This window comes from Ptiloglossa arizonensis, chromosome 8 (genome assembly GCF_051014685.1).
Source record: "Ptiloglossa arizonensis isolate GNS036 chromosome 8, iyPtiAriz1_principal, whole genome shotgun sequence".
NCBI lineage: Eukaryota > Metazoa > Arthropoda > Insecta > Hymenoptera > Colletidae > Ptiloglossa > Ptiloglossa arizonensis.
This window is the reverse complement of record NC_135055.1, coordinates 22,396,754-22,423,824: the sequence shown is the minus strand read 5'-3', so window position 1 is coordinate 22,423,824 and position 27,071 is coordinate 22,396,754. Positions and strand designations below refer to the sequence as shown.

The window sequence follows — 27,071 nt, the reverse complement described above, 5'->3', positions numbered from 1 at the left end:
ATCCCCGACGAACTTCCGGTAATCGTGTGCATTCGCGAAGAGCCCTCGTCGGGTAGCGTCGACGGGAGGAGCGGAGAACGGAAGACGCGTCGAGGAGGGACAGAGGGAGAGCACGAGAGACGGAGAGACGGAGAGACGGAGAGACGGAGAGACGGAAACGGCCGAGGAACCGAGAACGAAAGAAAATCACCACCGACGTGGCGCTGGAGGAGGAGGAGGAGGAGGGAGGTGCCGTGAATCGCAGGTAGGGGTGGGGGAGGGTAGGAGAGGGCCGCGCTGGAACGACTCGGAGAGAGGACCGTTCACCGAGCGAGTTGAAACGGAGGGAGAGCCGGTTGCTGGCACACGCAGCCGTGCAAGTGCATACGTGCGAGCTCGGAGTCGCTTTAATCGACGGCGGCTGCGGTAATCGTCGCTGAAAGTAATTTACTCGCACGCGTGCCGCTGACAAAGCCTCGGCTGCTCGCGACGCTCGGTACACATTTTAAAATCTAATTGAAAATCTAATTAAAACCGGGCACCGAGCAACCAGCACCGGCGAGGGTTCGGTCGGTCGGTGACTGGACATCGACGCGGTGCGGATGCGACAACGAGTCGTCGGCTAGGGGGCGGGGGGAACGCGTTGTCGAACACGATGGGAGGCGTTGGATGGGAAACGCAACAACACGATGGCAAGTTCATTAGCGACCGTGTATTTTTTCGACGGTGTCTTTCTTTCCTCGGGAATTTATACGTTTTTCTTTTTTCTTTTTTTCGTTTTTTATGCGCGCGCGTGTGCACGATTCCGCACCGTTTGGGCCGTGTTCGAGTTTGCGTCGTATTTTCGATCGTTAATACTCGCCGGGCGATATAGATTCCAGCGGGATGGTTTCTTAATTAAGCGTATGGTATCGATCGATAAAAATGTATTATATCGCGAACCTCTTTTAGTCGCGACCCAGATTTCGTTTCCATTCTTTTCTCTCATGGTCGGTCTCGCGTACGTAGTTGTAATAATACCGTTGACGCTCGCTTCGTTCCTTTCGACGATAGATTTCCTCGTAATCGACCGTTTTAAACGCTCGACGTTCCACCGATTCGAAAAGAATTTTCACATTAGATAATTCTCACCGAAACGAGTATCCGTGAGACGGAGGGGGATGGGAACCGGTTGGAGGGTTGCGAGAAAGATCTCAAAGAACGAATGAAATTCTATGCTCGATCGATCGTTAACGGTACGCGTCGTACGTTTGCGTTTACGAATAGGTATCGAAAGAAGTCGGATTCCGTGCGACGCGACGCGACGCGACGCGACCCAATAACTCGCATCGAGGCGTCGCGGGGCGAAAGGACGGCCCGATGCTCGAACGGCGAACCTCGATGCCGATTTAGTGGCGGAAAATCGGGGCCAATGGGGCGTGTTAGCGGTGGAAGTGTTCGCAAATTGCCGGGAATTTAATTAAACCGGCCGGAAGAAAGAAGGCCGCCGAGGAAAATATCGGGGCGGGAACACGTACAGCGGCGGATTATTAAAAGCGGAACGGTACACGGCGTTGCGAATCAAAATTTAATTAAGAGCAGACGCTTCTGGGAAGCGATGCACCGGTTAAGAATGACAGGAAGTGGCTTCGGTAAGAAGGGAGCGAGGATATTGCGTTATTCTTAACCGTTGTCTGCTCCGTTCCTGCCAACCAACGGTGGAAACTTTGTCGGACGAGGATCGGAAACTCGGTGAAAGTTACGTCGTTCGAATTTCAGAGAGACGTTCGCGCCAGATTCCGAAATTTGCGATTTCTTTCACCGCGAGGTTATCGAGCGTGCACGGTACAACGCAACCAGGGGGGAGGGACGCGTGCGCGCGCGTGCGAAAAAAACATTCGTCTTTCGAGGCTCGAATTAATCCCGTTCGTCGGCGTGATTCCACCGGCGTGGAATTTAATATTTGTCGAAGGACTATCCTATTAGAACGTCGTTGGAAAGGTAATCCCGTCGCGGCTCCAAAGATAACATTTCGTTAACCTCGTTTTCGACGTTCGACGGAAGCATTGCTACAACGGATAGGGCCGGGAGCGCGAGACGGGGAGCGGTCCGCTGGCAATTTATAATCGCGCCGAAGCTGTTATTTCGCGGCCGAAACTTTGAATATCTTATAAACGGATTACGATTAGCGCCTTCGTTCGTCCCGTCCAAGGTGTTTTCAACGAGGAGAGAAGGACGAGTTTCTCGCCGTGTTCGCGCGGTTCGCACCCGGAACGAAAGTTGGTGCTGAAATTCGCTAATCGGCCCCGAGCAGCTGGACGCGCTAATTATCGGGAACAATCGCTGCCCGGACAGTTCCTCGTGCCTTTACGAGTCGATGGATTTCCATCGGCGTCGATGATCGCGCGATTCACGCCGGAATAACAAACAAGACTCGAATTCGATTATCGTTCAATAAAGACGACCGCGACAATGGCCGGGACACGATGTCGAACGCGTCGAGGATTCCCGGTCGATCGGATAAATTGAAATAAATCCGTCATAAGCTCGACCGAGCCACCCATCGACTGCGGCGGTGCGAATTGGAAACGTTGTAAATTATTCGACGTTACGATGAATGGCGGCGTCATAACCGAAATTCGGATCGTTACCAACGGAAACGAGAAAAACCAGCGGGCCGGAGGGACGTTCGCCGATCGCGAAGTCGTAAATATCGAAGACCGCGATTCTTTCGCTGTTCGAAATCGAACGCCGATAAACACATTTTGTCGGTTATCGTTTACGAGGCACGGGAATATTCGACCCCGTGCACGGTATCGGTGAGAATTTTTCCAACGTTTCGCCGTCCGCTCCATTTTTTTCTATCCCCCCTCTCGCGATAATGCAACGCTCAGTCGTCGAACGCTCGCACTTTGCAACGCCAACGTCGCGTATTCCTTCATTTTTCTCGCTCGAGGACCACGACGTCCCCCTTCTTTGTTCCTGCGATCGCGCGCGATTACGGCGAAAAATTTCCATTTTCGTTCACGAATTTTCCCGCCCGCGGTGATCCATCGTAACGCGGTTTTCCCGACGAAACGATTTCGTCGAGGTCGTAAAGTCGCTTCGAAGAGCCGCGGTCGCGCAACGTGGGACTTTTACGAATCGAGTCGCGTTTCGAGAGTTCGATTTCCAACTCGAAGCTCCGATTTTCGACGCTCCCTGACCGTAAACGTTGCGTCGCGTTGCGTTTCCGCTCGCGGGCAACCGTTAACGAGACGAATTCGAGGCGGTCGTTGGCTCGTCGTCGTCGTCGTCCGCGTTAAATATTTCATCGCCGGACTTAGGCTCGTAACCGCTCGGCGTGTTCCGCGCGGTGTACGCACACGGTCATTGAATTTCCCAAACTTCCGTAATGAATTTCACCCTGGAACGGTTCTCGCCCGGAAGACGAAAGACGCGCGCTAGCTGGCGCGGGCTCGCGCGCGAAAAGTTATCCCCGGTAATTTTGCGGCTCCATTCAGCTCGACGCCCGAGCGCAGTTCCTCCTAATTCGATCCTGTTCGTACTCGCGACGCCGAGTTGAACGCCGTTCGAGAACCGACTCGCGCACACAGCGACAATTTTTCCGAAAGATTTCCCGCCTAAATATAGCCGGGCTCCGCGGTGACCTCGTTGCGATCGCCTCGCGGAACAATTTTCTTCTCGGAGCTTTCCTCGCGAAGTTTGCGAGTCGACGAAAACGTGGACGTCTCGAGGATCGTCGAGTCGACGTACCGATGAAATTTCGACGACACCTTTCTTTCGTCGACGACTTTTCATCGTCGAGGAGTCCAGACGTTCGAAGAGAAGGGATAGGATAGTACTTGCGCAAAACTCGAACGATTATCGTTATTACGGCGAGTGCGGGGACACTTTGGCAGCGATGCGTACACGGAAAGCGCGAACGTAATTGTGCACTTTTTCGAGTTTCGAGAGGACACCGGCGTCCAAGTCTCCCGTTTGAACGAATCGTGCAACTTGGTCAAGATTGCTTCGCGACGCGTCGTCGACCCTCGTAATCGCTCCGAAGGCGTAAATATTTTTTTTTCTTTCTCGACGTTCGTCTCGAGTGCAACGGGACCTTTCGGAGTGCACGGACGTCGGCGATTATACGGCACGAAGGGTAGATCGCGGCGGGGGGCAGTAATTTTCAATCGACGAGCAATACGAGTACCGTGGCGATGCACAGCGACTCGTTAAAAGTTTACGTCGTTCGAGGGTGTGTCGGAGCGCACGTAGCTGCGGCTCGGCTGCGCCTTTAGCCGCGGAAGACCCCATTGAATCTCGATAGCATCGTATTTCTCCCGTACGTATAGTCGATGGAACAAATATCGGATCTTGGAGAAACTGCGGTGCACCGGCGTCCGTTTTGCCCTTCGCTACGGGGCGTCGAGGATCGACCTGTGCTTCGAGCGGACACAGGGAGCGTACCTTGGCAAGCTCTTCGTAAAAGGGGTAGATCTTTCGAAAAGGGAACAAATTACTCGAGCACTCCTCGTCGAATACTTTGACGCCCGGTAAGTTTCCCATAGATTCGATCGCGGAAACGTAACGAGCGACGAACCGCGAAGATTGTATTTTTTTCCGCTTCGGTGGCGGAGAAACTTCGCGGGTAGTTCCACGAGTGGATACAAGTTTACGAGACCGCGAGACGGAGAAATTGCGCGAGACGCCGCGAAAGAAATTACCTCGAAACGACACGGATCTCTGTAAACCGAGTCGGGTGGATCGCGACACATTTGTTCCATCGACTATACCCGGGGCGAGGTCACCGGTGTGCGAGCGTCCGTGGCGTCCAGGTGCGCGCACGTGAACGAACGTTGCAGCTGGTTACGGCGTGCGACGATACGAGCGCAGTCGAGGCCGTAACCGCGGCGAGAGCTAAAGTGCTTTCCAGCTTTCCAGCGGGCGCAAGTAGCCCCGTAGAGAGGGCACGTTTCCCGTTCTTCTCGCTGGCTGTTTTCTCCGACGTCTCTTTGCACCGCGCGTACTTTATCGGTCACCGCGATCGATGCTTTTTGGCGACCGTCGTACACCGGAATCGTCCTCCCCCTACGAGCGGATGCGTTTCACGAGTACGGGTTGAAACTCACCAACGAATTCCGCGCCGAGTGCTACGAAATAAAATCGAAAATATCGCGGTTGTTGAGCAACGCGGTAACTTCTCGTTGCGCGATCGGCGAATTTTACCCGTTTCACGATTCTCGTTGTCCCCGCGAACCGAACCCCCCGTCGGAGTCGACGAAGCGGGAAATACGACGTTCGCGAACGGTCGACGAAATTTTTCCGACGAAGATCGAACGCGACTCGAATAACTCTCAGTCGAGGGGAGCGACTCGACCGATACCTACGCGCCGTAAGGCCACGTCGGGTCCCGAGCGACACGCGGAAGATACCTGGCGAACTCGGGGTGCGAACAAACGCTGCACGGATCCAGATCGTTCGCGTTGAAGGGAAATCGAGTATTCGGTGGAAAAGCGAGAAGGGAGAGAACGCAAGGACGTATTTCGGTCGGTGTCCACGCGTACCGCGTTTGCACTTAAATTTAACGGAAACGGAGATAATTCGATTTTCGATCGGATCGACCTAACGAGATTTCTTCCCCGAGTTAACGAACGATCGAACCGGTCGATTTTCGTTACGCAACACGCCGTGGAAACGCGAGAGCAAAGAATGCATTTACGCAATTTAGATGCTCGTCGTCGACCCCGTTCCACGTCGAGGAACACCGTGTTGTTCGGGTTTCGTTCGTTCCGAATTATTCCGCGCGCGTAGCTCGCCTTGTTAGCGACAATGCTGGATACGCCTTTCGGAACGATCTACCGCGCGTTACGAGACAATACCGAGGAATGTAGCCGAGCCAATAATTAACGACGCTAATGATCAAACAATACGGGCCGGCCATTCACTCTATGATCATTCACCGCGTCCGCGTATGCTCGTCGATAATTAATTGTACGTTGGCCACAACAATATATCGAACTTTGGCGTTTGATGGCTAACGATCCTTCATCGGTATCCGTGTTCCATTACCGTCGAGCGATATTATTTGGTTTTTTGGCCGGCGAAAGAGAACGCAATTCGAGTATCCCATCGATTGGAATATCGAGCGCACGGAATTGCCGTTCGTTTTATACTAACCGGTGTTTATAACCGGTCGACGATGCATTTCGTCTATCACGGCCTCGCAACGGTGTGTTATTACGCGCAGAATCTGTCCCGTGTAATTCGACTACGAAATAGCCGACGCGCGTGCCGGGACGATTTTGTATTTCGAGTTCGTTGAACGTTTCTACGAAACAAATGTATTTTATTAACGCCGGTTCTATTTACGAATATTACGGGATCAAAATAAATAACGGATAAAATATCCCGAATATTTTATTTTATTTAACGTCTGCACACAAACGGTAAGGGCGCAGCTTGCAACCGGTAGCGACAAACGCACCGAATCAACCGGTACCGATCACCCCCATCGAACGTTTATCCACCGGACGACTTTATTCGAACGCAACAACGAGCAAACGATATCCACCGTGCTTTCATTTTTTTTCTTTTTTACATTTTGCACCAGCTTACAACGTTTTCGATGTACATATCGATCGAAGCTTTCGGGATCGTAGCATCGTTTTAACGTTACGTTAATTTCCTTCGATAATTGTCCTTCGTTACGAACCGCGACAATTACGAAATCATCGCTCGTTAATCGTGAAACATCCTCCGAAAGTAATTTCACCGAATTTCGGTGACGGCGACGATAAACCGATGCTTCGTTCGTCACCGATCTTCCACGCTTTGGTTTTCCGTTCGTCGTTGGTTTCCTCGTGAAAAATATCGCAATCGGAGCGAACCAATTCGTAGCAACCGAGAAGGAAAAAGGATCGTAACTTTTATACCGTCTAGGGTCGGTGACACTTTTTCGATTTTTTATTACGTATTTTTGTCGTTCGGCGCAACTGTGCGTGGCTGATAACGTATACTCGGGTTCTTCGTAGGGGTCGAGAGACTCGAAGTTCTTCTTCTTTGGAAATTTTACAAGGTGCGAACGACAATGGAAAGTCGGACACTTGCGATCCGTGTACGTCTACCGACAAATCGTTCGGGTTGGCGAATATTTGTATCGTTGCGGCGACGACGAAAGTAATCGGAACGAGTTACGCGGACCGTCGCTGTACGGTTCGGCTCGTACGCGGACTTTATCCGCGACAAAATCCGCCCCATTTGCGTCGGGGGAAACCACGGCAACGAAAATGCCGCTTATATAACTCCGTGTTCGTACGTACGGTCCTGGGGGTGTATTGCGAGCGCGAGCGGTTCCATCTCCGGCGCGACAATGGAGACAACCGCGCGGATGATAACAATTAATCGTCGCGCAGAGACTACGAGCAACATCCCCCTGGCACCCTTCTCCCTCCTCCCTCTGTCCCTTCCTCCCCCTCCCCCTCCCCTAACACCCGTGGTAACTCGTTGTTACGTTTTGTCCAGCGACGTATCGACGTTTCTGACGCGGACGCGCCCCATTGTCCAACGAAATATTTATCATCGCGATTGCGGCGTAAATAAATTATCGAAGGACCGTACGCGGGGCTGATTTTTTCCTTACTCGCTCGCGCGAGCGAATGGTACCCCGCTCCCCACGGTTCCCGTTCGTCGTCGTTGCGTCATCGGCCGCGAACAATATCACCGTCGATCCATTGTACGGTGCCGCGCGCGAAACAGCGCGCACTACACACCCCCCTCACCCCCCTAAATGGACGATAATTCGTCGAGCTTTATCGGCGCGCGATTATTGTTCGTCGCTCGGTGCTTTCGGGATTTTATCCCCGGTGGATTCGCGCTGGATTCGCGCAAGAAAAATTACCCGAGAGGAAACAACGTTCTTACCGTATCTGTCGGACCTCGGGGGTCCTGGTGATTATCGGCGCGTTGATTCGGACGACTGTGTCGTTCCGCGAATCACGGAAAAGTGAATCGTTTCGTACCTCGAGCGGTTCAAATCGACTAGAGCCAAAGATCGAGACGATTTACGGTTCAGAGAATCGGAGAGCGCGTTAGAAACACGCGAGACGCGTTAATACGGGGAAAAAGCTGCGGCGAAATGTCCGTTGAGCGTTCGTCCCCGAAAATGGCGGCGAAAAATCGCGCGATCTCTCTCTCTCTCTCGCCCCGATGTTTCCCAGACAGCGAGGAATTTCCGCTGGAAACGTCGCGCGGCGGTGATAACGCGATTACGAGACGTCGCGCGTAACCGTGGGCGGAAAATAACGCACGCAACGCCGCGACGTAACTGCGGCTCGATTTGCGGGTGAGAATCGATACCGGTCGCCGGAAGAGCGGGTCGTCGAGGCTTCGAAACGATTGTTTTTACAATCGAGGGACACTCGAGGGTGAGACCCTGAACACCGCGATGAAAAATATTCTTCGATCGAAGTTCTCGTTGGGAATCAGCGCCGCGAGAAATCCGGTTTGGGGGCAGAGAGGTAAATTAGAACACGACACAACGGGCGATAATTTCTTTGTATAAAATGTAAGGCGCGTGGTCGATTATCCCTGCTCGAATTACCTCAAAGTTTCGCGTATCGGCTCGCGTGAGGTAAAGTGACGTTTCGTTGTACTTGGAATTACCTTTGGTCTATTCGTCGCGAGGCTAGCAGAACGGAAACGGTTCCGCGTCGGTGTCCTAGGTAAATTTCTTTTGTCGCGCGGCAGATGTCTCCCGATTCGAAGCGCGAGAATTAAAGCGCGATGGACGGGGGCACGATTCGCGCGAAGAAGGGCACGCCGGAGAACACAGACTGCCGGCCGTGGAAACAGAGAGGACGAGGGGCGTGCGAGAGAAACGGAATTAGAGACGGGGGTGGAAGAGGAACGCGGGCGTTAAATATGCATGCCGGGTAAAGCGGCAACAATAGAGGGCTCCTCTCGCCTCTGCCCCTCTCCGGTTCGCAACCCTCATCGGCGAGAGAAAGAGGGAGGCTGCGAGCCAGAGAGAAAGAGAGAGAGAGAGAGAGAGAGAGAGAGAGAGAGAGAGAGAGAGAGAGAGAGAGAGCCTCGCAGTTGATCGCGCGACCCGGGCGCAAAACACACCCCGCTAATGGCACCCCCGGCACTCTCTGCTCGTGATACCCGCGCCCTGGCAACCTTCTATACAGGGTGTTTCCTCGGAGCGGAGCGTCTGGGATCGTTTCGCTCGAAAGTTCACCGAGCTCGGCCAAGACCTCTTCGGGCCACGGTGTAGACTCGCCTCGCGTCGAACGCAGACGGTTTCCTCTCGCTTCGTTGAACGCGATTTTTGTCGAAGATCCATCGCTCCCGACAAACGTCAACGACCCCCGAGTCTCGTGAAATCTACCCCCGGGATAAAAGGTAGTCGCGGAATATTTGCTCGCGATTTGTCCCACCGAGTCGCGAACAGTGACGGTGTTTCCCGGGTAGCGGGAGCACGAGGAAACACCCGTTATACCATCCAGCTATCCAGCAACACTCACCCTCCGGGTCTCATCCGGTTCGTTGGTACAGGCTTGCTCCCGCTCTTGGTACTCTCGGCTCCCCGATGCTCGACCTTCCTCTCCCCTCGGCCCTCGAGGTTCGCTGTTTCTCGTCACCGTTTCCCCCGTTTCTCCGATTATCCGTCTCGCTTTCACGGGGGCTCGTCGAGCCCTTCGGGTCCGCTTCCTCCGTCGCTCTCGGTCCTCCGTCACCGCGCCCGTCCCCGCGCCCGTCCCCGCGCCCGTCCCCGCGCCGGTTCGACCTACTGTCTTTTTAATTCCGTTTCCGGTTCTCCGCGTCTTTTATGTCGAGCGAGTGCTCGAGGGCCGTCGTATCGAGAGAGCGATTCGTTGGAAAGTCGGTCGCGGCCGATAATGCGGTCTCGAGTGTGCGTCAGAGGGCGCGTGAAATTCGGCAGTTTGGCCGGCGAGCCGGCGAGCTGGCGAGGCGAGCCGCTCGAGGGCCCTTGGCTGTCTCGACGCGTTTCCACGGTCGGTGTGTGTCCGTTCTTTCTTCCCTTCGTTGTGTTTTTTTCCGACGCCACGGGTTTTACCATCGAGAGGGGACGCTCGATCGGCGAATTCCACGGCGAAAAGTCGAGAATGCCACCGAGGAAATTTCTCCCCGAGGCCTCGCTTTAAAGGGAATTCTTTTTTCTTTTCTTTTTTTTCTTTTCAACTCGTTTATCGAAGAAAGGGGAAAACGGTAAGGGAACTTTGACGTTGCGCGATGCCGTCGAAGCGTTGAGTTTCGGAAAAAAGAAGGAAAAAGGGAAGGAAAAAAACGCGCTTCGAGCGCGAAACAGTCGGTTGGACTCCTTTGCGAGGGAAAATAAAGTTTCGCGATGCTTTTACTCGGCTGTGTAAATTTGTAACTCGTTGGAAACGAATCCAGCGACGCTTCGACAACATCGGACCGATGGAACGCGAAACGGAGACATTCGCGTTCGCACGGTCGGGGCGTCGTTGAATTTATTTCGTTCGGATCGTTTAAATTTCAACGAGCGGGTAATTCGTTGGTCGTTTTGTTCCGGTGTCGCGCGATCGGTGATCGAGGTAACGCGGCCCGCGAACGTCCTAACGAATCGTTCGTCGAATCGTGCCGCGATGATAATCGGAGCGGAAACCGTCGCGCAAGGTATCGCCGAACGCGGGAAATCCGGAACTTCCGGTTGCTCGATTCGCGGTGCTCGCCGAGTTAATATCGGGCCAAGGATAGCGCCACGGGATCGGAGGAAAATCCGAGCTAATACCGGCTCCGTCGTTAGGAGGTCCACTCGTTACAAAGTTAGAAGGTTGTTCCCGGACGGACGCTCGTTCGCTCGCGAACGAGATCGGCCCGGGTCTCTCGAGCTCGTCTTGTTCCCTGTTCGAAGTTTCGTAGCTTCCGGTGGTGTTTAGCCGGAGTCTTTTCGGGAAATCGGACAAGTTCGACTTCCGATACTCGCGGAGGGCTGAAACCGAGGGATCGCGTCTCGTTTCGCGCCCGTTCGATCGACTACCCCCCCGTCGTTCACCCCTTTTAATTCCTTTTATCCGTCCAGCTGGTTTCTATCGACGAACTCTCTCTCCGAGTTGCGCTCGAGAGCCGAGCGATAACGCGACGCTCGTTGCGACGATGATGGCCGATCGGCCGTATAAATGGCGCGCGATGGGCAAACTTTGAAATCGTCTCGGTGGGTAGTTAAACAACGGGTCGAAATAAAAAATTCCCCATTTACCGTACTCGTCGGTTTTATTCGCAACGACGCGTATTTTCCACGGATTAAATATCACGGTACAAAAATTTCGACGCGTTCCGACGTAAACGACCGGCTCGCGTAAACGTTCCTTCTCGTCGTTTCGAACGAAAAGGTAACGGAAGTTTCGGCCGCGGTATTTTACCAAAGTTCCGCATCCGGTGTGCGTTTCCACGGTCTCTCCGGTGGAGGTTCTCGGTTACCATCGAGCTTCTCCGTGGAGGGAATTCCCTTCTCGAAGGAATCGCGCAACGTTGAGAAGTTGGAGCGATCCGATGTTGATCGAAACTCGGATCGCGGGGTGGATCGTCGGGGTCGGTCCCGATCTCTCGGTGGCGCGGTTCGTTCCAGGACCGAACCGGGAACGATTGTTGCTCCGCGAAAGGATCCAGCCGTAGGACGAGTGGTCGCCGAGACACGCGAGATCCTCTCGAAGCACCGACCAACGAGCGGGAGACCGGGGGGGTAGGGTTTCGGAACGGTGCTGCTTGAAATGCGGCCGGCGTTCGCGTCTACTTCCGATCCATCTGGCTCAAGACGGGCGACAAATCGAGTTACCGCCCAAGAGCCGAGACCAAAGAGCCTTGGCAGCCTTCTTTTCCTTCCTTCCTTCCTTCCTATTCCCCTCCCCCGCGGCCCCTCCCGGTCCTGGTCGCTCCGCTGGCCGTAGTTACCGGGTTTCTTTTCTTTACTCTCCGCGACGGGTTTTCTCGGGACACGTTGGTCCCCCTGTTTCTCCCCGTTCTCTCTCTCTCTTCCTCAGTTCGCGATCCTCGACGATCGTGGAAACACGAAGAAAGGAGGACCGGAAGGTCGACTCGAAGGGAGGGTGGACGACTCCGAAAGAACGAGAGTCGAGCTAACCCTGTTTAGCGTTCCAGATCGCGAGTAAAACGAGTTGCCAGCTCGTTAGACGGTTCGAGCACCGGCCACCGAGGTTCCATCGATATCACGTTTCCAGCAGGGGGTAGGCCCCTCGCGATTCAACCACCTCGTCCTTACCCCTTTCGATTCGTCGCTACGTACTCGACTCCGTGGATCGTGTTTTCTTACAACGTTTCGACGCTTTGGACGCCGAACGGGCATCGAACGTCGCGAGGGTGACGAACGTGGGGGGTTAACGGATATCGAGGGACACCGGACGTCGCAACCCCGTTGTTCTCGGTGTTCTCCGCGAAACGTTTGATCGCCCGGTCCACTCTCCCGATGTGGTCGCGCTCCATAAATCGCGCGGACCGTATTCTCCTTGTTCCCTCGCCGACTCCTCGCGAAACGATGTTTCACGCGGGGCGGTTTACTCGCGTGGTTTTCCTTCGTTCCTCGAACCGACGGTCAATGGAACACCGAGGGACTGCCGTGATCCGGTCGACGCACGGTTCATCCAATAAGGTATGGTTCGAGCTGGAAGTTTTACGAGGTTAACCCCCGACGCGGACCGAGGTCTCGACGCGAGGCGGAGTTCGAGGCAAGTCGGCTAACGGAGATGGACTTTGCGAAAGTATTTCCTGCACCGTGTTAAATAATTTGCGAACGGGGTCGCCGTTGCTCGTCCGGCGAGTCGGATCGATTGTTACGACCGGCTGGTCCGTGGAGGGGGGGTTCTTTTAACTATCCGGGGGTGAATTCGATTTTCTCCGTAATTTCTCGGGGATCTTCGATACGGCGAGACGGTGTTCGAAGGCAGGGTCGACGCGAAACGGAGAGACCATCTTTTCCACGATCGGGTACGATTCGTGTACGCGTAAGCGCAACACGTGCTCTCGTTTTCGAAGTCGTTGCATCGATCGTTCGTCTCGTTTCGCAAGTGCCACCCCTACGAAAATTGTGCGAACGCGTTAGTTTCGCACGTTCGAGCTCGTCGAGCGAGTTTTTAACCCGCAGTCGTTGTCGCTTCGATCGGTGGTGTTCGGATCGTTGCGCGAGGTATCTCGAAACGGATACTTCGGCAAGGATTTCCGCGGAGCGGAGTCTCGGTCTCGCGCGTCGAAAATAGGGGACCGAGGGAGTAGTTCGCCCAAGGGGACGGGTCGAGCGCGCGCGGGAAAGAAGAGCGTTAGATACGAAGGCGGTGATAACCTCGTTCAACGTCCCGGATCGCGGGGCAAAATGAATTACCATAGCCGCGGTAGGAATTCCCACGGGTCGCGATATCGCGTTCAACGCGAACGCGGTGTTTCCTCGAGCCGGGTATGCTCGCGGCGCTCTTCGGGATTCCCAAAGTTTCTCCCGGTCTCGGTGGCCCCCCGTCCCTGGACTCGGCCGTACACCTCCGGAGGATCTTCGAGACCGGACGAGATCGGAGACGCCGTGGAAAGAGCGATCGTGCACGATTCACCGTTTAAGAGGGCGCAATTTGCGCTCGAGGGGGACGACGGTCGATGCACCGACGCGTTTAACGATTCAAGCGGCGTTCCGGGACACCGGTTGGCAAAGTAAGCGCGAGGCGATCGAGCCGCGAAGAAACTCGATTCGACGCTACTTTCCTCCAAACGAAATTATGCCTCGACGACCAGCGCACCCGGCGACAGACCCGCGAGAACGATAACAACGCTAATTGAGATTCCGCGCGCGGCTCTCGTCGCGAGAGTTCTCGCGACGCTTTTCAAACGGACGGCTCGATATTCCCGCGGACGACTTCGAGGCTCTCTTGGAACCACGTCGTCCGGCTCCAGACGGCAGGGAAACTTTCGAGGTCCGCCGATCTTTCGATAAAATGTTCGCTTCAGGCCCACGTGCGTCGCGCGTCGATAATCGTCGATCGATCTCGAAGATCTCCGCGATACTCGAGGAGCGGAAGAGGAAACAAATTTCGAGCCGAAGGAGAACCCGAGAAAGTGTCTCCGATCGTTTCTTTCCGTTTCCCGAAATTTCGGAGGTCGATCCGGTCTCTCGAACTCGAAGCGAAAAACTGCCACTGGTCGGTCGTTCTCCCCTCCGCGGAGAGGATCCTGTCGTCCGTTGCGGCTCGTCCTCGCTGTTTACGACAGCAGACACCGCGAAAGAGTAACGCGCGCCGACCAAGGCCGGCGAGAGAAGGATAGAACCGGCCAGGACCAGGTCGCGGCCGTGTGTTTCGTTTGAAAATTTAATTTCTCTAATTAAAGTGCTGGCGTGCTCGGTACATCTCGTCCTCTCTTCCACCCCCGCGGGCTCGGCGTACTCCTCCCCCTCCCCCGCCCCTTCATCCTGTCCCGGATGCGGGCCGTACCTGCGGCCTAGCTTTTTCCCCGAGTCACTCGTTTCATTAGGCTAATGAAACTTTTCTTTTGACGAAGGCTGCGCCAAACAATTTCGCTCGACGAATCCAAACGGAGGCGGCGTGGCGCGGCGCGGCGCGTCGAGGCTCGGGCATCCGCTCGACGCGGGGTCACGCATTTAACATCGCGTCACCGGCCGTGTCGACCGGAAGAGACCCGGTGTTTTACGGTTAATTAGCCGCGTTCGTTCCGCGTTTACCCGTACACGCGATATTTCGGAAAAATCTCGGGAAGCGGGCTCGCGATCTTGCCGGGACGAGCGGTGTCGTCTCGCGGGCAAGGTACGCGCGGCTCTCAAGGCTGCCTCTTCATCGCGGCCAACTTTTTCGTTAACCCCCTTTCCGGTGCAACGATATTCCGCGAGAATCGACCCTCGTCCCGTCCCACCGACCCCCTTCGTCCCTCCCTTGATTAATTAACTCGTTACTCCGTTTTAACGACGAGAACGCGCACCCACCGGGCGTTGAATGCTGTTTCTCCGTTTTGCCAGGTATTCAATCCCCGACCGAATGCGTTCTATTAAACGAATCGAAACGTTTTGAATCTCGCCTACGGAAAACTACGCCCTTTGATACCCGACGGTGGAACGCTAAATTTACACGGAATACTTGGACGAACGCCTACCCTCGGCTCGTAATCTTAGTCGCCTTTCGTGCCGTATCTTTCCTTACGACGTCCCGTCGATAACTCGACCCGCGAAACCTTCCGAGAAATGGACGATAGGATTTTCTCGCTGCGAAGCTTCGTTTTCGAGATGGATTTTTTCCCGTTCGAGGGATCGAGCAACGGGGAACGGTGCCGAATATCGAAGGAGGTTGAAGGTCGAGGAGCACCGGATACGGGCGTTACCGGACATCGGGGGCCACTCGTCGACCGTTCCATTTTCTTCGGGTAAAAAAAATTTCTTTTCCGTTGAAACGTTCTGCACTCTCGCGTTCGACGAACGATCGATCGGTGAGAGACCGCGCGTCGCGGAAAGGACGTCGAGATCGCAAAATTTTCCTCCACGATCCGCCGAAAGGTACCATCGTCGCGACGGAACAGGATCAAAAGGGGGGCGACAGGTGGAAACGGGGAAATTCATTTCCATTCGATCACGGGGGATGGTCGCGACGATCGACCGCGAGAACACTCGGGAACGAGAGGTTCGAGCCGGTTATCGCGATACTCGACGATCCAGGAAATTACGCTTCTTCGAGCAACCTTTGTCGACCGGTTTCGTTCCAACGGTGGCTTCTCTCCCCCGTTCGACGTTTGATTTTCTCGGCAAAAAGAAACGAACCAAGGGCCAGGGACAATCGTGGTTCCCCGGTGCGTCGAATCGCGTACGATCGTACGCAAGTTAGGGGTTTAATTAAAAGACTCGGGGAAGTTGGGCGAGGATAGGCGTTCTCGAGGTCTCTTTTCAGCGGTGGGCTCCGCGCGATGACTCCCGTTGAGGGGTAAAAAGAAACGTGGAAAGAACGCTAATTAATTACACGTCGAATTAATCTCCGTAAGTAGCAGCCAACGGCGCGGGTAGGAAAATATCGCGGGGAAAGCAGCGGTTTATTTTCAATCCCGTTGCCGCGTTAGCTAGCACGAGCCAACGATAGGAATCGGGTCTCCGCGAAAACGAGCAATGAAAATCGAACGACTCTCGGCCCCGGTCGATCGCGAATCTCGTTCGTTTCATCCGGTACTGGTTTTCCCCTCTGGAATTTGTAACGGTGCAGAAGCCACGATCGTTAAAACCGTGGGTCTCTTTGGAGCGGTTTCCAGAGACACATAGGATCGCGCGATTCCGCGGAATTGTTAGCCGTTGGTACCGTAACGCCGGGTTTCGACGCAACGGTTCGCCTCGCGACGCTCCGTTATAGAATTACTCGGATCGTTCCGGATACGCGATAATAACCGGGGGATCGACGTTCCGTGGCGATATCGATCGCGGGGTGTTCCGCGCGAACCGAAATTTACGGAGCCGAAAGAGAAATAAAAGCCAGGGCCGTACGACGGATAGGAAAAGAGTCGGTGCGACGCGATTCGAAGTATTAATTGTTGGCGGAGTCGTAGGTTCCAACGAGCGGAAAATCGAGGAGCACCGCCCGCACCGGGTATCCAGAAACGGGCATTAAAATTTATTATCCTTCGGGCTGCCGGGCTACTCGTTAATTACTCTCCGATGATTAATGCTAAGTATGTTAAAAAATGTGCCGCGCGCGAGCGAGCGTAATCCCAACTTTTAATTATACCGTCTGCAACTTTGTTTCGCGTTTATTTGACCGAAATGCTATTCGACTTTCCGCGCGGCGTACGCGGCTGCGCGTGCGCGGCCAAAGTGTCCTTTTTTTCCCTTCAAACTACAATTTTTCATCGGAACTCCAGCGCCGCGCGTAAACTATTTCGGCCGGTAAACTTTATGTACACCGTGTCCCAGAATACGCGGCGCGACCCACCACCCGGAGGATTCCTCGCCGAAAAAGTTACCGGAGAACGCGGAACAACATTGTTCCGCGCCAAGCCCCGTTTCCTACTTCGTCCGTTCTTACTGGATTTTTTACCTCTGCGTGGTTTCTTTATCGTTAACGTTTCGCGCGTACCGTGCGTTTCCAGCCCAAATGTGAACATGCTGAACCTTTCCTCGTTTCTCGGTGTTACTTTCGTCCAGTGTGACATTTACCTCGTTCGCGGAGAATTGCGCGACGATATACGTTCCTTACGATTCAATCGCCAACGAAGAGTAATTTGAGCGATTCTCGTCGTCGAGTTTTTCAATCCAGTGTTTTTCCCGGCTCGAAAAGGGAACGCGAACAAAACGTGATACGTATATTCTCTCCAAGTTCCGTAGCAGGGCTTACCACCGTCGAGCGTCGGCACCGCTTTCGCGCTCGGCACGGCGTCTTCGGGTCCTCGCTCGCGGCGCCGCCTCCTCTCGACGCGATTTACGATAAGAATAGCCCGCGACGTCGACGAGCGGCGGGGGCAGTTTTCATTAGCGAGGCCCGGTTTAATTATAAGCCGCGTGCGTCGGGAGCGAGCGCGAAATTTCGCCTCGTCGTCTACTTTTCGTCGGGCCGTCTTCGTTCGATCCCACGTCTCCTCGCGTCTTTCGGCGTCTCTCTCTCTTTCTAATTCTCCGCCTCGTTCGTCCCCCCTCGTCTCTGCTCGCGGTCTCGACGCGTTTTTAATTAATTTCGAGATTTCGCGCGACACGCGGCGCACCTTTGTCTCCTGGCCGCGGGCGACGTCGCGTCGCCATTTTCAGCGGGAACCCGCGCCGGATGCTCGAACCTCGCTCGAGAGGCTAATTATTGTCCCGTCGATCGATCCGCGTCGGAGTCTTTCTTCCTTTCGACTCTGTTCCGTTCGCTAGACTTCGAAATAGGGGCTGCGAGCACCGATAATATCGGTTACGCTCGGTGCTCGACCGTCGAGAGGACGGGAAAATCATTTTTTTTTTCAACGAGATCGGAGTCGAGGCGCCAATCGTTCGATCGCTTCGGGGACTCTTCGCGAGGAGCGCTACGATCGAGACGAACGATCGGTGGAACGGTTGTTGCGACACTTGCCGCACTCGCCACCAGAGGGAAACTCGACCGCTCTTCGTTTCCCGCAAGTCGTACCGTCTCCGATCGGTATATATACGATCCTTTACCGATCTCTCGATGCTTTGGCGTACAAGACATCGATAGAATTCCCCTCCCTCTTCGTCCTATTTTCGCTCGCTCGTTCATCCGCTATCGCGCTTCGGAAGACGCCACGACTTGTCCCGTGTATCATTGTACCTACAACGGGGAGGTTCTACCTCTACCCTCTGTAAGGGGTAGAAAATACCTTCGAGTGAACCTACAGCGAAGGTGTTCGATCGAGAAGTCATCTTCGCCAAGTTCTTCCAGTTGCGAGGAAAACCCTTCCCATCCTCTCGCCGTATCGCGATAATCGAGCCTCGCGATTCTCTCGAAGTAGATAGACGGCGAACAAGTCGTCGTTTCGCGAGTTCGTCGTATGGCGTGTTTTATTCTCGTCGAGGTCCGGAAAAACGTTCGCGACACCCTCTTCGTCGCCTCGATCGCGTTCCTTCCTCGTGACTCCCTCTCTCCTCCATCTCGTGAGCCGTAGTCTCGAGATACGGCGAGACGCGAGCATCCAGCGAGTCGCGGGAGGAACTCTCGAGGAGAAGAGCCCTACAGATCCCTGCGACCCCGTTTAAACCGTCGCGCCACGCCGCGCAGCGTTACGACGAGTAATTACCGATCCTCGCCAGCGATCGTCTCGCGTCGTCCTTTAATCACCCTCCCGCGAATTTATCTAATCTACGCGCCCGAGAGCTTCGTCTCGCGCCGAACGTTTCGCGAGCGTTCGTCTTCCGTGTTCACAGCAACACCTAGTTAACGTCGAGTCGATTCGCGAGCCTCTCTTCTCCCCCTACTTACGGTGGAACTTTGGAACTTTGGCGAAGCTCGTTCGCCGATACGAGACGATCGTCGACGATGGCCGCCTCTACGTTTTATCCGTACCGGACGAAACGGAAACGTTTGCCGTTCTTCGCTGAATAAAATGGCGGTACGTGTTATCGTGTATCGCATTTGTCCAAAGCTCCTTATTATCGGACTCAATGGAGTAAAAATGTATTTCCGTTTGGTTTCTCCCGCAGACGATTCCCTGCAAGCGTTTTCCATCGGCCGAAATGCAAACGCAGGATGCACGTTTCTTGCGAGCACAACGCACACAGCACGAGCGGACATCGAAATTGTATTTCCTACGTGTGTCGTTTCCATCCCCGTGAAGTTTTCGAATATCCCCCTCCCCCCCCCCCCCCGCCCTCCCCAACCGAGAACGAGATCCAACCGCAAGGACCAATTCACCCCCGTGGACCGACCGCGATTCTTCAGGATGCAAAATTGAACATCGAAGCCAACATTCACGATACCCGTATTGTTACACAAATATTTCTACACGACAATTGTCACGAACACTTGTGTTTTTTATATCTTTGTTTCAATAAACGATGTTAATTCGAATTGAGCACGATGTACTTTAATTCCACCCATGCTTCCTTATACCAAAGTTCGAAAATCGGCGAAAAATTTTAGCCAAAGTTCAGAAATTTCCTAAAATGTTTGTTCGAACTTTAGAATTTGGTATCAGGAGAACATAATGTGCGAGGAGGTATTCTTATTCCGCGGATTCCAAGAAATGACGTCATTTTCAAGAATTTCCGCGAATTGATATTTTGCGGGTATCAGTAGAACACGATACGCGAGGAGCAAACCGTTCGCCTTTGCAAATTTCTCAATATCTTGATGTTTATTTATCATAATTATTAACAACCATCGTAGGATCACAGTTTAAACAATTATTAACAATGTCCTAGTATCAATAATAGCTTGAAAGCCATCAATTTCTTGAAACATCCGCGTAAATCGTACAAATACAATCGAAGTAACGGTAAGTCACCTTCCCGAGGGTATAAATAGAACCACGGGCTGCCGAAAATTTCATTCGCCCCGGAGCCTCCGCGGCGGACGGAGCTCCTCCTCTGGGGGACCTCGACCCTCAGGGCCAGGGTGGCCCGACGCGGAGAAGGGCGGAAACGCCACGGACCCGCGGCGGGCTCGGGGAGGAACCACGGGGGAAGGAGCTCCCTCTTCGGTGGACCTGGACCCTCTGAATCAGGGTGGCCCCACGCGGAGAAGGGACAAACCGCCGCGTACCCGCGGAGTACCCGGGACGGGCGGAGCTCCTCCGGGGCACCTCGACCGTTCGGTCCAGGATGGTCCGAGGCGGAGAGGAGCGGTCTCGCGGTGTACTCGCGGAGGAACCGAGGCGGATCTGCGCCGACCAGCGCGAACGAAGTCTGTGGGAGTGTAGATCGATGTAACTCCAATACATTTCAATAAATTCATTAAGTAACAAATAATTAGCGTTTTTTTATTTTCCCACTTTGTTTCCACTCCCTTTACTCCAAGAATTTCTAACTTCTATAACTCAGAAATGACGTCATTTCCAAGAAATTCCGAAAATTCTCAGAAATGACGTCATTTCCAAGAAGTGGCACGAGAGGAATACCTCCTCGCACATCATGTTCTCCGGATACCAAAGTCTCGAAAATAGTGAAAAATTCTAGTTAAAGTACAGAAATTCGTTTAAAATTCGCGCCACGGGGAAATTCTTGGAAATGACGTCATTTCCAAGAAGTGGCACGATAGGAATACCTCCTCGCACATCATGTTCTCCTGATACCAAGGTTCGAAAATCAGCGAAGAGTTTCAGCGAAAGTCCAGAAATTCGTTTAAAATTTTCGCCTAGCGGAAATTCTTGGAAATGACGTCATTTCCAAGAAGTGGCACGATAGGAATACCTCCTCGCACATCATGTTCTCCTGATACCAAGGTTCGAAAATCGGCGAAGAGTTTCAGCGAAAGTCCAGAAATTCGTTTAAAATTCTCGCCTAGCGGAAATTCTTGGAAATGACGTCATTTCCAAGAATCGATGGAATCGTGCCACCTCCTCGTACTTCATGTTCCTCTGATACCAAAGTTCGAAAATCGGCGAAAAGTTTCAGCGAAAGTCCAGAAATTCGTTTAAAATTCTCGCCTAGCGGAAATTCTTGGAAATGACGTCATTTCCAAGAACCGATGGAATCGTGCCACCTCCTCGCATATCATGTTCTCCTGATACCAAAGTCCGAAAATAGGCGAAAAATTTTAGCCAAAGTTCAGAAATTTTCTAAAATGTTTGTTCGAACTTCAAACTTGGTATCAGGAGAACATGATGTGCGAGGAGGTATTCCTATCGTGCCACTTCTTGGAAATGACGTCATTTCCAGGAATTTCCCCGTGGCGCGAATTTTAAACGAATTTCTGTAGTTTAACTAGAATTTTTCACCGTTTTCGAGACTTTGGTATCAGGAGAACATGACGTGCGAGGAGGTATTCCTATCGTGCCACTTCTTGGAAATGACGTCATTTTCTGAGAATTTTCGGAATTTCTTGGAAATGACGTCATTTTCTGAGAATTTTCGGAATTTCGCGAAAATGACGTCATTTCTGAGAATTTTCGGAGAAATTTTAGTAAAAGTTAAAAATTCTTGGAGTAAAGGGAGTGGAAACAAAGTGGGAAAATAAAAAAACGCTAATTATTTGTTACTTAATGAATTTATTGAAATGTATTGGAGTTACATCGATCTACATTCCCACAGACTTCGTTCGCGCTGGTCGGCGCAGATCCGCCGCGGTTCCTCCGCGAGTTCCCCGCGAGACCGCTCCTCTCCGCCTCGGGCCATCCTGGGTCGAACGGTCCAGGTGCCCCGGAGGACCTCCGTCCGTCCCGGATACTCCGCGTGGGGCCACACTGACCCAGAGGGTCCAGGTCCACCGAAGAGGGAGCTCCTTCCCCCGTGGTTCCTCCCCGAGTCCGCGGCGGGTCCGTGGCATTTCCGCCCTTCCCCGCGGCGGGCCACCCTGGCCCTGAGGGTCCAGGTCCCCCAGAGGAGGAGCTCCGTCCGCCGCGGAGGCTCCGGGGCGAATGAAATTTTCGGCAGCCCGTGGTTCTATTTATACCCTCGAGAAGGTGACTTACCGTTACTTCGATTGTATTTGTACGATTTAAGCGGATATTTCAAGAAATTGATGGCTTTTATGCTATTATTCATACTAGGACATTGTTAATAATTGTTTAAACTGTGGTCCTACGATGGTTGTTAATAATTATGATAAATAAACATCAAGATATTGAGAAATTTGCAAAGGCGAACGGTTTGCTCCTCGCGTATTATGTTCTCCCGATACCCGCAAAATATCAATACGCGGAAATTCTTGGAAATGACGTCATTTCTTGGAATCCGCGGAATAAGAATACCTCCTCGGACATCGTGTTCTGCTGATACCAAAGTCTAAAAATCAACGAAATGTTGTTCGAAAGTCTGGCAAAATTTTGACTCGCGCGATTTCTTGGAATTGGCGTCATTTCCAAGAACCCGCGACGGTTCGTAGGGTTCCAGGGAAGGGGAAATGCGGGGTAAGAGAACGAGATCGATTTCGTTAAAATTTATGCAACTTTATTTTCATCGAAGCGTGTATTTTACACGAAAAAGGTGTAGTAATATTTGTTGTATTCGCGGTAACCGTAGCAGCTGGGGCGAAGAACGAACGACGAAGTTGCGACGATCTTCTCCGTTTAATCTCTGGTGCATCGTCGTTGCTGCACGGCCGTGCACCGTCGCTGGAAAAATAACAGATTCCGCGTTACGCCTCGATAGAACTGCATCGGTCGTTTTTTGGTAAATACGCGCGTCAACTGTTCCAGTCGTTTCCCGAGCCGCGAAGTAAATTATTCCGCTTGCGTTTCATCGAGTACAAAATTGAATCTTGTTTCGCGCAATCTCGCTTTTGAAGCCACTTTCGCCCCGTCCATCTTTATTCAGCCACTTTGCTTTCATTAAATCCTGAGCTACCCATTTACCGAGCTCTCGAGTGCACGGGTCGTGACGTTTATCGCTTTACGACGATTTCTCGAGTTCGGACGATTCTCCGGCGAGCGTCGCGTCTACGAGCGTTCGAAACCGGGTAAACAAGCTCGCTTTGTACATTGTCCGACGATAACGCGGATTCGATGCGATTTCACGCGCAGCCACCTCGGTTGATTAACGTTTCGATTGTCACGCGATCGTCGCTGCGTCGTCTTCGACGCTCTCGCTCGCGAATTTTCCAGCGACTCGAGATCCCGAAGTTCCGAGTGGCTTCGAGATCGCTTCTCGAGGGGCCGACGCAGGCTCCGAAGTCACGAATATTTTGAAAATTCGAAACACTTCGAAAGTCTCGAACGCTCCGAGAACCTCCGTGATATTCGAGGACCTTGTAGCGACATCGAACGACTCGAGACGCGATCTCCGTCCACGTCGTAGCTGGGAAAATGGGAAAGCCTTGCGGATGGAATACAGCCGAAAATACGCCCGGAAACTGCGGACCGAATTAATTTCATCGACGGCAGGCGCGTTGAAAGTCCCCTTTTTCGTAGTCGATAGTCCCCGGACCGTCCATCGCGGAATTTCACCGAGCGGAGAACGCCCGTATTCCCGCAATTCAATCCGCCGTCGATCCTTTAAATTGTAACGTTGGGGAAATACGCGGGGATTCACGGGGCCGGCCTGATACATAAATCCCGAGTGGCCGGGGCTCTCGCGGTGCATCTTCCTCTCGGTATTAATTTTCGGCCGGGTGCACGCGGTCCGCTCGAGTGCCGACCGAAAGCTTCCAAGGCGGCCCGGACGTTGTTGCTTCGGCTCGAATATTTCGACCGGACGATGTTTCGAAACGCGTTCGGAGAATCGACGCGTTGGATCTTGGGAGTCGCGCGAAAAAAGCGGAACGACATTAAAAATGGTCGAATTTTTCGAGCGAACGGCAACTCTTTATCCGCCTCTCTCTCGAGGAATCGAGAACGTACCGGTCGTTCGCGCTGGAAACTTTACGAGAAATGCTCAACCCTTTCGCCGAAACGATTCTACGCGAGCGGAAACACGTACACGAACACGTTGCGCGACTTTCCACGGAACTGGGAAATTTTTTGCGCGCGCGGAAAAATCGAACCCGGGCTTTTCTTTTTTTTTTCCCCGTCCGCGTAAAATTACTCTCCGTCCGTTTGTCCGCCACCGGTTTCGAAACACATTTCGTATCGGTTTTTACTTTTATACGCGATCGCGTGCAATTTTCTCCGTGGGCGGAAAAATTCGAACGCGTCGGCTCCTTCCGTTTCCATTTACGGTGGCTCGATTGGAAAAGTAATTTTAAATGGACATTACGCGCGGCCGAGAGTTTTTAAAAACCGTGTAGAAACGCGGGAAATCGAACGCGCGGGCTGTTCGGAAAAAAATTAATTTCACTCGTTACCCGGACCGCGGCAGCTCTACCTCGAACGTATCGAAATCTTCGTGAAATTCTCCGTAGTCGATTCGCGAAATATTTACAAAAGAGCTCGTTCCGGAAACAATTCTCGCGAACGAAGTCGTTCGCGGGGAAATCGGTACCTAGGGAATCCAATTTTCGAGCACGCTCGCGTCTGTCGATTTTTAATTTCCGATCCGGTAATATTCGCGCGATTCCGCGCGATCTCTCGCGACGCGTGTTCCCGCTCGCGTTAATTTCCAGCCGGTTGGGCGCGGTCCGCTCGAGATTCGAAGCGTGAACTTCGAAGGCGGTCCGGAGCCGCGGATGTTAGTTTAGCCGGAATATTTCGGCCGGACGTGCGCCGTACCGAGCGACTTCCGGTCCGGTAGTGGTCGTTCCCTCGGCCTCGAGGACCGTGAGCGTGCACCGTATTTTGGTACGCGCGTTGCGCCGCGATTCGCCGCCGTGTACTCGATTAACGTCGAAACGAACAAAGCTTCGGACGCGGCCGGCCGGCCGGCCGGCGTCTCGTTAATCGTCGACGTTAATAACGCGCCAACGCGGACCACGGTTCGCCGAGCTTTGAACGCGGCAACGACGACGCTTAACGCGCGCGGAAACGGTCCCTCGGTGTTTCCATGGTTCGCGCTCTATGGACGTCGCGACGAGATTTCGCGTTAATCGCACGGAAGAACGCCACCGGAGGACAATCCGCGAGACTGGATGCACTCGCGGCCGAGTTTCTTGCACGAACGACCTAACGCCGTTTCGGCAACCGGAGTTTACCAGAGCCGAGCCGTGTCCGTAAAAACTAACTACGACGCTCCGGTTCGCTTCGGTTCCGAGGTAACGGCTCGGGTATCGATAAAATTTCTCGCTCGGGTTCGCGATCGGTTTCGTAACCGCGTTATCGTCGCACTCTCGCGAACGAAACGTTCTTCTCGCGAGGCGAGAGAAATTCCAGTGCCTCGTTCTCCCCAACGTTCTCGTCGCGCGAACCGAACATTTTTCGCGAAAAGTGCACCGATTTGTAGCTACGTCGGCTGGCGGCGATGATCGCGGAATCGTTACGGGTTCTCGTCGAACGATCGGGAAAATTCGAAAGGTTACGCGACGAGAAAACAAAAGGGTCGCCTTTTTACGACGCAAAGTCTTCGATCGGACGCGTTACGCGCGATAAAACGCGAAGCCGTTCGGTGGTCCGTGATCGACGACGCGGAGCGAAGATCGATCCGAGCGCGTCGATAACGCGCGTGTACCGTCAGGGACTCGCGGATCGCGCGGAATTTTCCGCCCGAGATTACGGCCGAATAAAACGGAAATTCTATTTCGAGTCACGAGCTCGGGCGCGTAAAATCCACCGAGGGTACGCTTAGACCGTATTACCGCGAGGGGATGCGAAGAATCGACGCGATCGGGATTACGGGGAATTTCCAAGGTCCGGGCGGGGACTTTCGATGCGTCGTCTCGGTGTACCCTCGAGATCTTTCGCGATCGGCTCGAGAGACGCTCCACGCAACAGCGAAGAGGTCCGGCCGAGTAAACAGCGAGGGAATACGAAGCGCCGCGGCGCTCTAGGTTTCGTCGTTTCGCGCGATCTTGCCGCCTCGGAGCGACGCCGCCCCTCTGGAATATTTCATCGCGGGCGCACCTGTCGCCACCCCTTTTGTCCCCACTGAAAATGAAATCTTTACGTACCTGGCCCCCCCGGTGGCTGAAACTTTTTCCATCGGGGTTTTTCTTCCGCTCGAGGACGCTCGTTCTCTTCTGCTTGACGGATGACGCTTAATGGACCGATTCGTTTCGACCCCCTCCTCCTCTCCCTCCTCCGCCCCGTGGCGCGATCAACGCTCCGCGACGAGGCGCATCGTTCCGGAACCGACTCGGAAACTTTACACTCGTTCTGGCTCGTACTTTCCCGATTTTCCGCGCGCGGGGCCTCGCTAGCTGGAAGAGCTTTTAGGAACACTCGAGGCTTCCGTCGAGTCGGTTTATCTATCGCGAATCACCGGGGAGAGACTTGACTTACTCGCTTCTTCCCGCTTCGAACACGTTCGCGTCGGTCTACACGCGCGCGATCGAGACGATCGGTTCGGAGGACTTTCTGGGTTCGAAGGTTGGAATTTCGGATGCACTTTCGAGGTATTCCCAACCCGGTCGTCCGATCGGTACAACACGAAAGGGAGAAGGAGGAGTGTACCGTGGCAATTTTCTCGGGAGCTTACCGCGCGTCTATAGACTCGACGCGGATCCAACGAAAGCGCGGTTAACGAACCCCGCTGCTGCTTTCCACGTCGGAAGGGAACTCGAGCTGGAGAGCCAAACCCCTTTTCCGAAGGCACGGAAAGAGAGCAGCAGGTAGGTAGGTCACCCGGCCTCGGAAAATCCTCTTTTCGGACGATCGGTGCAGGATGGTGGCGGTGCTCTTTGATTATCGACGTCGTCGTTCTCTCTCTTTCGAGCCTAACAACGCGTTCTCGACTTTCTTCCGACACGGTTGTAGTAGTTTCGGTCGTTTCGAGAGGATCTTTCGGCGCCTCGTTCGCGATTACTCCGCCGTCGGGCTCTCCCCCCCACTCCTCTATTTTTCACGGTAACTTCGACGTTCCCGTTTGTCTCTAGTTCTCTCCCCGAGTTCCCTTATTGACATTCCTCCCTGTGCGCTTTTTCTCCCCGTTTCTCGAGCGGCGCAATAAGAGATGGGCCAGCGCGCGGATAGGCGGACATTTATTATGCCAGGGG

General features: G+C 53.6%; 1 protein-coding gene across 2 annotated transcripts in view; it reads right to left on the bottom strand.

Moving 5' to 3' along the window:
* Positions 1 to 22,501: 22,501 nt before the first annotated feature.
* Tmtc2 (Transmembrane O-mannosyltransferase targeting cadherins 2) overlaps positions 22,502 to 27,071 on the bottom strand; it is a 168,385-nt gene continuing 163,815 nt past the window's right edge. The window contains exon 9 of one of the 2 annotated variants that reach the window (XM_076318115.1): positions 22,502 to 22,665. In XM_076318115.1, coding sequence (XP_076174230.1) covers positions 22,621 to 22,665 — 45 coding nt within the window. In that variant the 3' untranslated portion in view covers positions 22,502 to 22,620. The remainder of the gene's footprint in view (positions 22,666 to 27,071) is intronic. The other variant, XR_012992945.1, reaches the window with a different exon arrangement.